The sequence below is a fragment of the Ursus arctos genome, unplaced genomic scaffold (genome assembly GCF_023065955.2).
Source record: "Ursus arctos isolate Adak ecotype North America unplaced genomic scaffold, UrsArc2.0 scaffold_12, whole genome shotgun sequence".
Lineage (NCBI taxonomy): Eukaryota > Metazoa > Chordata > Mammalia > Carnivora > Ursidae > Ursus > Ursus arctos.
Genome location: NW_026622786.1, coordinates 34,470,220 through 34,482,631, shown reverse-complemented (window position 1 = coordinate 34,482,631; position 12,412 = coordinate 34,470,220). Strand labels below are relative to the sequence as shown.

The 12,412-nt window shown below is 37.0% G+C and overlaps 1 protein-coding gene across 2 annotated transcripts in view; it reads left to right on the top strand.

Moving 5' to 3' along the window:
• HS2ST1 (heparan sulfate 2-O-sulfotransferase 1) overlaps window positions 1-12,412 on the top strand; it is a 167,144-nt gene that overhangs the window by 130,591 nt on the left and 24,141 nt on the right. For both annotated transcript variants that reach the window (XM_026497669.4, XM_026497668.4), the window contains exon 3: window positions 8,792-8,877. In XM_026497669.4, coding sequence (XP_026353454.1) covers window positions 8,792-8,877 — 86 coding nt within the window. The remainder of the gene's footprint in view (window positions 1-8,791; window positions 8,878-12,412) is intronic.

Below are 12,412 nucleotides of genomic sequence, written 5' to 3'. Positions count from 1 at the left end.
ATCTTGAATTTTTGAAAACAAAATGATGCTGTTTAGTATGGTATTCTTTTAAAAATATGAAATATTTTTAGCAAGATACCTTGCAATAAAAATCATTGTTGTCTCATTTTATGATAGAGAAATCTTTAATGAATACCTGTGTTGTGTATCACTCAGCTTTGTGACTAGCCTCCTAAACTTCTTCTTATCTTTACTAATAATTTATATAATATTAGCTACAAACTCCTGGATAATGGGCTTTGTTGCTTATATTTTTAACATAACCTTGCCTTTTAAATTGTCGAGAAACTTTAGATAAACAAATGGATAGATTCGAAATAGTCTTGAGAAAAGTGGAGGAAATTATCTCATGAAATAAAATCACTTATCTCTTTAACAATAGTAGCACACATTTTCTCCACACCTGGAGTTCTGACTATAATTATAAATAAGTAGAATTCTCTATAAATATTGAAGGGAATGGGAATTGGGCCCTATGAGGAGAAAAGATAATATTTGAAAATACTAAGATTAAATACCATGTTAAGATAGCCTTATTACAAAGGTTTTGTGATAGTCATACAGTTAAGAATGTATTTATCTGTTTTGAAAACAGCTGAATTGTTTGTTACAGAATTGACTCTTACCCTACTCTTAAGCATACTTACAATCCTTACACTGAAGCAAGAGAGTAACACTGATACTTAAGGTTTGCTTTCTTAGAGAGCTGTTTGTAAAGGCTAATAGTATAGGGTGTATCATCTGCCCATATAATTCCTGGCTCTCTGTGGTATCCTCAGTTACTTTTTTATAAAACCAAAAATCTACATCCATCAGCCAAATTAAATACCTCTTCTGTAAATGAGAAGAAACATGAGCTTGTTTAGCTAAGTGCGTCATAAAAACTATTCATTATGTAATATTGTGTATCTCAAGGGCAAGTATCCTAAATAATCCATTTTTATATAGTGTGTGGTAGATGTTAAATTTCTTTGCTTGATTGCTTTTTTAAATACATCTTGGTTTAAAGGGAACATCTCTTAATACTCACATATGAATTTTAGATTTATTCAGTAGTATTTTTTAGAAAAATAAAGTTACCTTGCTTATTTTGTGTCCAGCACTACAAAGTGTATGGCAGCTATAAGATGTCTTACAGTGATACTGACCATTTTTTGCATGAAATAAGGATCTCTGGAAGCTCTCCACATATGACATTTACAGGCATCATGTAGTGATAGATTTTTCCGATTGCATTTGGATGAGATAAAACTTCTGTTTTTCTTTCAATAGCTTGTTAGTTATATATGGGGGGGGGGGGAACATTGGAAGAGAAGCATAAACACTATCCTAAAAGCAGCTGGATTATATAATGAGCAGCACTTAAAACATGTTGGTGTGGGGCAGAGTAGAGAAATAGTCTTTAGCTCCAGCTCTTTCCTGGCTGTCTTTTGTACAGACTGTACTAGGCACTGTGCTAAACTGTTCACATGCTTAATTATTTCTCAGATTTTAGAGGCAAAGTCCAAATATTTTGAGTCAGGTATGAAACTGTTGAGTGGGTTACCAATAGCTATCTCTGCGTATTCTGCCATCCTTAGAAACAGTTGTCAACTCTGCTCTCAAGTTTTCCTTTATTTATTATGTAATGTATACAGAGATGGTGCTAGATTCTTGAATAAAAAGCAAAGCCACATCTTTCAAGAAGCTTATTTGTAATTTACTTGGAATGTAAAACATAGATACAGGAACTATGAAGATTATTTAAAGAACCCATCATTTTATGATATTCTCACCAAATTATTTAACCCAAAATGTTTCTCACCAGAATGTCTAACCCAGACCTACTCTTGTACAAACAGGCAAATCCATCTTGTTAGAACATCCTCCAGCATAATTGTCCTGAACTCTTGTAAAGTATCAACATCATGACAACTGAACAAGGTGTGGTTGGGGGTGAGGCGGGACAGTCCTCTCTAGGGGTGAGGAGACTAAGACATATGAAAACTAAACGTAATGTGTGATTTGTAATTGGATCCTTGATCAAAAATGTCTACTACTTGTTTTCAAATGGTTCAGAAAAAATTAAGCATGTATGTGCATATGGAGAGAACAAAGAGAGAAGCAAAAATGGCAAATGTGAAGTTAGTGAATCTTAGTGAATGAGTATACAGATGTTGACCATATTATTCTTTCAACTTTTCTGTAGTTCAGTGATCTTTCACAATTAAGAAATTGGAATAAAATAAGAGGGAAAGTTAGAACGAGGAAATGAAAAGACAAACATTTGAGAATATGAGGCATGGGAAGAGTAAGCAATAGGAGGGAGACGGACTCAGTCATGGGAGTTATATCTGTGAGGCGTGCTTTACTCAGTGAATAGGCAGGGATTGGCGGGAGACAGGTGATTAGTTAGCTCTTGTAGTTAGAAAATGAAGTTTACTCTGCTATCATGACAATATCTGTGCTTTAGAGAACATCTTTAAAGTAGCTGTCAGGTGTTAAGTGGCAGCATCTTTTAGGGTCTTTCTTAATTCTTTTCTGCTCTCATCTGTTTAGGTTTGTGATCATATTTAACCCCTTTCTAACCATTGGAAATATCCAGAATTTGTATTCTCTGTAGGATAACATAGTGATTTTTTTCTTTTAATTCATTATTCGGGCGCCTTCTGGTCTTCTGCATTAGAGCCCATGATTTGATGTTAGTTGCAGATCCTGATATTTCAGAGCATCACTTTAGATGAGTGCTTCTTAACTTGTCATGTGTGTATCAATCACCAGTTAAAATATAGATTCTGATTCAGAAGGATTAAGATGGAACCTGATGCCAAAACTGATTCTTCTGGTCCTTGAACTACAGTGTGAGTAGCAAAGATCTAGAACATAGTTCTCAGTGGGTTATGAGAAGATGCATATTGTAGTCTTCCCAGGATGGTGAAATACTTTGTCTTTAAGTTCGCTTTCCAACCTCCCCATCAAAATCCATATTCCTTACCTTGGCTAACGGGCCCTTTTAAATCTAGCCCTTTTCCATTACTCCATCCTCTTGTTTACTAGCCACACTGGCCTTTTGGTTCATTGACGGTACCAAGCCTTTCCCATTTCAAGGCCTCTGCACTTAACATTCTGTCTTAGAATACACTTCTCCTGGTTTCTCACCATTGACTTCATGTTATCCTTTTAACATCCTGTAAATGACATCCTCTCAGAAAAACCTTACTTGGCCATCCTATATATTAAATACTTCTTCCAAGTTACTTCTTACAAGTTCTTCCAAGTTGCACGATCATCTTTCTTTCTGTATCTTTCCTATTATTTATTCATTTGTTTCCAATTGGTCTTTTCCTCTTGTATAAGCTCCTAAAACACAGGAACCTTGTTCATCTTATTCCCACTATATTCCTTGTGTTTAGAATGGTGTCTGAGGCAGTACATATGCTCCATAAAATTTTTGTTAAATGAATGAATGAGAGAACAAATGAATAGACTTAGGTTCTGAAAGTAGTTCTTAGTTGAGCACAGCACCTGCGATGATAATTACTGGCAGAATGAGCCCCTCTGATTGATGGTAATATGTTCTCCCCTTACCTCAGTGATTTGGGACACACCCACCCTTCTCCTGCAGAAAGGACTGAAAATACATTTCTGGACTTTGGCGAAATATTATGTTCTATTGCTGCTGAACCTTTCTTATATTTTATCCAGTTATTATTCAATTTTCCTTTTTGTGTAGAAAACTTCCTCTCTAGTTTAGTCTCATAAAACTACCCACAGCTGTACAGTGGATGTTTAAGTATGGGCATGAGTAGGAGTTTGGTATATAGTAATTACCCAAGTTAATGGTAGTATTCATTCACTAGGTAGTAATTACAAAGTTGGAATTTGGCCAGGATTGTCAGGATGACATTCCTACTTACAGATAGTGAAAACAAGTTCTTTCAGATAATTAATGTTGAGATGAATCTTATTAAGAAGTAGGTCTAGATATACTGTTATGAGATGGTGCTTTCTTAGCTTTTTCCTGTTGCACTGGTTCAGGTCTGAGTCCACTAGCAGATAAATCACAGCACCACTCCCTATGTCGCTTGTGTTTTCCCTAAAGGTCTCCTCTGATGACTTGCTAGCCTGACTCTGCTTGAGTTATAAAATCTGACAGAAATCACAGTTTCGGATCTGCTCCAGGCTGGCTATAAAAACATCTCTATTCATGTAGTATATCTAACAACTACTTCTGAAACTTCCTTCTCGATAGCCTCTTTCAGTCAGACTGTGGAAATAACTCTTTGAATAAATTCACTATGGTGACTTCATTTCTTCTCCCCAAGCCACTGTGTACAGTCTCTTCACTCTTCTGTCTCCTTAAATCCATTTGCCACTATTATGCTTTGCTCCTCTCACCTACCACTTTCCCTTTCACTAGTGCCAGATGGAGTCGGCGAGAGTCCATACAGTGAAGCGCGTGGAAGTTTGCTCACCTAACCTCCACTTCCACTCATTCCTCTCTGTTCCAGAGCCTTATCTCCAGGTCTTGCGCAGGATGCCCCGCTACAGAGGAAAACCAGAAGAAAAACTCAAGGACTAGGCAAGTGGTGCAGGAGAGGTTGAGAGAGCAGAAAATGGTAGAGCGGGAACTTCAGTGAGGCTGACTGATGAAAGGGCGATGGCAGGAGGAGAGGCAGGGAAAATTCTGCAGGGGGCACTTTGGGGAGAACCAGCTAACATGGCTAAAAGGAAAAGTGGCTAAATTCAGACTTTGAAAAGGAAACTTTTTTTTTTTTTTTAAGATTTATTTATTTTACGGGGGGTGTGGCAGAGGGAGGGGGAGGGGAAACAGACTGCCTGCCTGCTGAGCATGGAGCCAGACCCGGGGCTTCAACTCCCGACCCTGAGATCATGACCCTGAGATTGTGACCTGAGCTGAAATCAAGAGTCAGCCGCTTAACCAACTAAGCAACCCAGGCACCCTGAAAAGGAAACTTCTTAAAAAGGTTGCTCTTCAAAGGGCCGGAGTGGGGAGGGGGGGCAGTCCAAGGATGGTTATAGAATTTCAGCAATATGTAAATGACACTTCTAAATGCTCTGCCTATTCTCCAGATTAGTCTGAACCACCCCTTGAACCTTATTGACATCATTTGTTTGCTTAGCACTTTTTTCTTTTCTGTAAAGGGAAGGTCAGTCTCAGCTCAGCATCTTTTGATTTATTGCAAATTGTAAATGAGCCACAGCTTTATTAATGAGACTTTAACACATTGCCTTAAATGTTGATGAAAGAAAAAAACATATGCACATATGTATTAAATATGGAACCTTCAGTATTCTCATAGTTGGAGATTAAAGGATTCTGTGTGTTTTGCTAGACTTTAATGTGATAATGTAGAGATTTTGGTTTTTTTTATTTTTTTTAAAGATTTTATTTATTTGACAGAGAGAGAGAGACAGCCAGCAAGAGAGGGAACACAAGCAGGGGGAGTGGGAGAGGAAGAAGCAGGCTCCCAGTGGAGTAGGGAGCCTTATGCGGGGCTCTATCCCAGGACCCTGGGGTCACTCCCTGGGCTGAAGGCAGACGCTTAACGACTGAGCCACCCAGGCACCCCTATAGTGTAGAGATTTTAAAAGCAATAATAACCCATGTGAATTTACCTAGAATGAATTCAGAAAATAAAATGCAAAGTCCTATATAGACATTTAAGCCAGGTTTCTTAGTTTTGACTAGCAGTGTTCAGCAACCCCTGAGGTTACCCAAGACAGTAAAACGACAAGAATAAGTCAGCGGTCATCGTTGCAAAAATGGTTGTTCAACATGAGAGTAGTGACCAGGATGGATTGGACATGGAGGTTATAATGAATGTGATGAGGAAAATAAATAGTTTTGAGAGCTGTATGAACAGAGCTTTGAGATCTTTGGGTTGAGGAGTTCTGAATGACTGAATCTGAGGGGTTTCCTCAGCAGTGGATAAAACCTAAAATTCTCAGTGCCCAAGGTTGTTGATCAAAATCATGATACAAATGCTACTCGCTTCTTTTCACATCCTTCTGGGTTTTTTCCTCTTTGCTTAAATTGAACAATAATAAATTAAGGGAAATTAGTTTGTGGTATAGAAGGATGATTGGACCAAAATCTAAGGTGTGTGGTTCTTGAACTTCTGTATTTTAATCTATACATTAAAGAGTACAGGATATCCTAAGTCCCTTCCAACTCAACAATGCTGATTCTGGAAACAAGAGAGTTTGAGGTTGGTGACAACAGTGGAAGATTCATGCCTCGTTCTGTTCTCCATCATCACTCAACTCTTGCCTGAGTCCTAACTGGAAGCACAACCTTCTTTCTCATTTCATTCGTTTTTAAACTGTGTTTCTTGGCATGCTTTGGTTCCAGTATGCTTCAGGCATCACTGTGTGCGGGGAGAAGGAGACTGAGTAGGCAGGGTTCATTCTGCTCCTTTCCTCACTTCTGTTTTATATATTGTGGTGGCTTACAAGGTAATCTTTAAAAATCTGTTCTATTTCAGTACACTTTTTTTTCTTTATCATAAAAGCAGTGAATATGAGAGTATATCTTTGCTAAAGAACTTTTATAGACCTCAGGACCTCCTTTGCAAGCACTACAAAAACAAGCTTCACGTAAATCACGCCCAGCAGTAGCTCCTGGGCCTACCAATGCAGAAGCCTTGCTCCTCCGTGTGGTCCACTCACCTGCCATCCTGTGGAGACTTGTTGGAAGTGCAGAATCTTGGGCCCCACTCCAGACCTACTGACTCAAAATCTGCATTTGGACCAGAATCCCAGATGATTCATTTGCACATTGAGTTTGAGAAGCCCTGCAGCAGTCCAGACATTATCCCGCTTCCTGGGCTCTACACCTGACATTGAAGGACACATGTTGCATGAAGTATGTCCTTAGGAGGGTTCAGTTTAATCCTGACTCTCCTTAGTAAAGGTGGAAGAAAGAAGGATCCTTGTAGTTTATATTCATACCTAACTCCTATTTCCACCTGAGTCTTTCCCACAGTGTACTCTAAGTTGGTCCTATTGATCCTCTCTAACATGTGGTTCTCGAACACCGTTTTCCCAGATTTCAATCTGCCATCTCCTTTCATTTCTCTCCCACACCATCACATCCACATTAAATCTGGGCTTCTGGAAAACAGAGCTGAGTCGCTAATATGCCTGAAGTACCCTTAAACCACCACCTCCCATTCTTATTCTCTTTTCCTTCTCTCTCCCTCTCATTTTCGGCTGAAATAATGGAACTGATTTTCACAGAACTAAATTATATGAAATAATTTACCAGTAAGTGGCAGTTTATAAGGACTTTTCATATTCAACATGTGAAATTTTTTAAGGATTCGGTTTTTGGGTTATTAATTTTAATTTTTCTGTTTCTTTTTCATTTGCCATTTGATATTTTCATTCTGTTTGGAACCTTCCTTAAAGAACAGATAGGAAAGAACATGAGAACCTCAAATCATACATTCATTTGGCTCTTTTTTTTGGTGGGGAAAAATCGTAAATATCTGCTGAAATATAATTGTTTATTTTCTAATGCAACATAATTTTATCATCTATGTTCAATTTTCCGATTTAAGTGTGTGTGTGTGTAAGATAATAAGGTTATAACTTCCCTTCTAAGAACTTCATTATTTCCCTTAGTGTATGAATTAGTAATGCTTCCCCTAAAAAATAAATTTCGCCAGAACCTTCTATTTTTCCCTAGTTCACATTCTCTGACATGTGGCTGCTTCTGCACTGTTTTGTACTCTGCGCTACAATAGGCCTTTTCTAGGAGGCAGCCATCATCATTCATTGCCATATTTATCGACTAATCTGATAGAAGTGGTCCAGAATATCTCCATGTGACTAACTCTATAATAAAATGTAAATGCTAGATTGATAAATTGTCAGAAGTGTGCAGTCGACAGGCAGCAGGCCTGTGCTCTAGAGGCTGAGGTCACAGCTTGCAGAAGCTTTCAGTGCACTTTAGGGTGGTGGGCCCCCTACCCTTTTAGCCCTTCTCCACCACTGTATCGAGTCCCCAGAGGGCATTCTTAACCACTTGCTGTTTATCATGCGGAAATTTGCTAGTCAAAAATATATAACATTTTTCTTTGAGAAATAGAGTATCACTGCTTTGCCACTACTGATACTTGGGCTTATCAAATGCTATATTAGTCAGCTCTTAAAAATTTTTTTAAGCATATTTACACTAAAAGAATTTTTCCATTAACTGATCTTTTGAGTACTTTTAATTCCAGCAAATTAAGATAGTAATAGCTATTCAAATTTTTAAAAATTCTACCTATATTACCTCTGTAATTTTATTTGTTTTTTTTTGACAAGCTTACGATAACCTGCTCTTTGTTCTTTAAAGTCTTCTGATAATCATAATCTTTTCTTTAATCATTTTGGTTTAAGGATTACTTTTTGTTTTATTTGTTGAACTGTTAATGAGTTTTTATGAATAACGAGTCTCTGGGAGTAAAAAACAGACTTGGGCGTGTGTTGGTACCCACCCTCCCCTCACCCATGTGAATTACTCACCGTGCAGCATTGTAAATGATTGCACTGTGTGGGTTTTTCCTTCAGGATTCTCTCTCACTCTTTTCTGAGTGTGGTGATAATAGCTCTCTCTGTGATGAATTGGTAATTACAGATCACACTGTGCTCTCCTTAGTTGAAACCTGTGTTTCAAGCTCTGTAATTGTCAAACTGGTGTGATTTGTCTTAAATGTCTAAATGGAAAGTATTTTGCTATCATCAGATTTCATTTTCCTTTATATTGAACTTCAGTAATGAATGTGTTCTCCTGTTTTAGGTACGCTTTGTAAAGAATATAACTTCCTGGAAAGAGATGAAACCAGGGTTTTATCATGGACATGTTTCTTATTTGGATTTTGCAAAGTAAGTTGTACCAAAATGACACACTAAAGAATGCTTTGTGGTTTGGCAACCTAAAAAGAAACACATTTATTAAATTGTTACGATTTTGATTAAAAAAAAAACGTACTGGCTTGCCTTTGCCACTTTTAAAGATATAATTTAAATGCACCTTCTGGTGTTTTACTGCCCTCTAGTGTTCATAAGCTGATTATTGTCACATTAATTTTAGAAATTCAAAGTAGACTGAATGCAGGTAATACTCTAAAGTTATTTATCATTATTCTGTTTATGTGTTTGTATAAGCAAGTAATGCTATTTTAGGAGAGCGCCACGTTTTAACCTAGAGGCCAGTCAGATTCGGACTTACCGCATCATTGACAGAGGACTGAGAAAGCCAAGAACCCCATCACCTAGTTATTGGTTACCCAATGCCTCTGCTTTTCAGCCAAGAGACAGTGAAGTGTACACTTTCTTTTGGGCTACCTTGTTTTCACTTTATAGTTGTGATATATTCAAAAGAGACTTCTTAAAAAATAGCGATTTTTCTTTATAGTGATTTGCCTGAAACTGGAAATAAATAACTCTGATTTTCCATATTTTGGGGGGGTGAAGTGGGTTCTATCATAATTCTCTCAAGAAAAGTTCATAAAACTGCAGGCCACGCCTGGTATCCAAACACTGTGTGGCTCCCCCTAGAGACTGTGCCACATTAAAGTGCTATTCAGAAAACTGGGCAAAAGGAATATTCTAAACATAGGTTATTTTGTGAATCCATTTGAATGTTTTTTTTGTAGCACGTAGAGTAGCCTTATGGTGAAACCTCAAATCCAAATCTTTCCCCCAATAACCTGTACTACTAACTTCAAAGACATATTTAAAATGTATTTTTAAAATGATTTAAGCTCAGACATGTTCCCTCGGTCATTTCATTAGCAGTCATGACTTCAAAGTGATATACTCTCATGTTTTTGTCAACTCTGGAGAGTATTCTGTGTCAAATTTGAAAATTAAATTGATATCCCCAGTCATTTTAACTTCCTAAATTTGAAAAGAAAAAGTTGAATGAATTATAACTGATTTAGATACTAACCCTTAACTTTTTGAAGAGCATGTAATTAAAAGGGAATCTCCCTGATATTACATACATGAAATAATGTATTTTTATTTCTAGTTCCACAGTACTCAAGATGTTTCAGTAAAGTGGTAGCTTTAAAGTTAGATGTACATTTTTCTGTAAATAATTCATACTGCAATATTGAAAACATTTTATAGGCAGCTTTAAAATAAACTAATTATTTTTTCCTTGCAGAGGCAGTGAACCAATTTCATAAACTCCATTCATATGCATATTTTCCCTCAGGGCTGCATTATCCTTCAATTGAATGTTTGTTACCCTTTCACCTAAATGATTTCTTTTTTCCACACGCAGCTTGGTTTCTAAGACTTGAGGTTTCCATTATTAAAATAATATATTGAGTGCTTTTGCTTTTGGCAAAAGTCTTGTACTCAAAGCTCTGGTGTACGCTGGGGTTCTTGCAGTTGAAAAAGTATAAAGTTTCTTGAAAAGATTAATCTCATTAATTAAATACTAACATGAACGTTTAAGGTTTTGAATATTTTCATAATGTGTCTCATGTTATTGGAAGTGAAAAGTATTGTGAAAAATTTCAATAGACTTTTACAAGATTTTAAACAAACGCCTGAAAGAAATCACCTAGAGGGAATGTATTTTGATGTATGTAGTCAAGAACTATTATAGATGTAACTAGTATATTTTAAAATAAATTTTAGCTTGACAGGCATACTGACCGTGAATGAGTAAGGAAGAGGAAAGAAACCTCACCTTACCAATTTTTAGGATATTTTTATTCTTCAAAACATTTTCTTGACTGCCATAGTACCTTGTGGAGTCCATTAAAATACTTGCCTTCAGGAGAAAACAGTCGAATTTAGTGGTAGAGATGTTTAATCACTTAGCTTTTCAGTTGCCTTAAAAGAGTCCCTAAAAAGCATATAAACTCAGTATATCCCGGGAAAACCAGGAAGCAAGATAAAGAAAAAGAAAATGAGAAGTGATTTCTGGTTTAGACCGATCACTAAGCAGCACGCATTTTATTTGTCAGCCTGTATATGTTCAAGCCATGTTTTGGCTGTATTTTTCTGGTTTTATTCAGAACTTTAGCATAATAACAAAAACATCTCCTTGTTCCAAGTTTGTATTCCTGTCCTGTCTTGCTTTTTGTCTTAGTCTTATTCTCAATTTTTTTTAGGACATTTCCTAGTTCCTTTTTCCATTTTTCTCTTTAGTGTTCAGTTACTTCTTGTTTTCGTTTCAGTTGGTGGACAGCACAATTTTTAAAATAATATAGATATGATCATTAATGTCATAAATTCTAGGACATTCTCAAAATGTCCTGGAGTGCAGGCTATAATATAAAGTTGAATAAATAAGTTATAGTTGTTGTCCTCAGTGAGTTCACTGAAACCCCATTTTTTCCTCCAATTATCAGTTCTTATGTTTCATTATAAACAGTGAAAATTTTACAGATCATCCTCCCTTTTAAATTCATACTTCTTCTTTACCAGCAGCATCTATTACCTCTGCTTTGATTTTCTTCAAGTTTTACAAAATAAAAACATTAGAACACCTCTTTCATTTATTTCAGTGACATTTTCCTTTATCGTGAATAATACTCAGCTGAAAGAAAACTGTGTGAATGCTGGTTTCGATCAGAGTCTGCTGAGATTTTCTGTGGTCTAGCTACCTATGGGTGGCATGGCGCATCTGTCTTAGATATTTGGAAATTACTTTTGATACAGCAGTCTTATGCAGGCGTATGTCAGGTGTGTACCTTTGTGGTTGTCCCCAGAAATGAGTAATGGGTCTTTGTCTCTGTCATTCTGGTTTCTCCGTATCACCCCTGTTGTCTTTCTCAGAACGATTGAGATAAATCAGGAAAGAGCAGATATGTCAGGACAGGAAACACATAATTGAATGCTTCACTAGGTCTGAAATATCCTAGAGAGTAATAAAGCGACAATATTTTAGGCCTAATATAGTTTCTTAGTCCATAGATTATGTGAGATTGTCCCTTTTACCTTGTACTTCTCTGCTGAACCAGTTGAAAGTTGCACCGTTTTCTCTTGCTTTCAGCAAATATGTCACAACATTAGAGAAACGTTTCTTAAGTTATTGTAATCATTAGAGGCAATATGCAAGAGTTGCCTTTGTATTGACCTTGTACCCCCAGCCCTTTCTACAGCACTGATCCTGTAGACTGCTTAGGAGCAGTCTCCCAAGCCAGACGCACCTGCAGTTGAGTCCTCCCCATTCCTTACGGGCTCTGCGGTTTCAGCCACATCACTTCAGATCTGCGTTTTCCCCATTTGCGAAGTGAAGATAATTAAAGTAACTACTTCTGGTGGTTGTGAGGATTGTGAAGCAGTAGGCTCCATGTCTCACCCAAAGCAGTGTTATGTTCTTTTATAATTCTGTCTTCTCTCAGTTACTACGTTGTCTTACTGGTGTTTTTCTTCCCCCTGTCTCAATCCATGC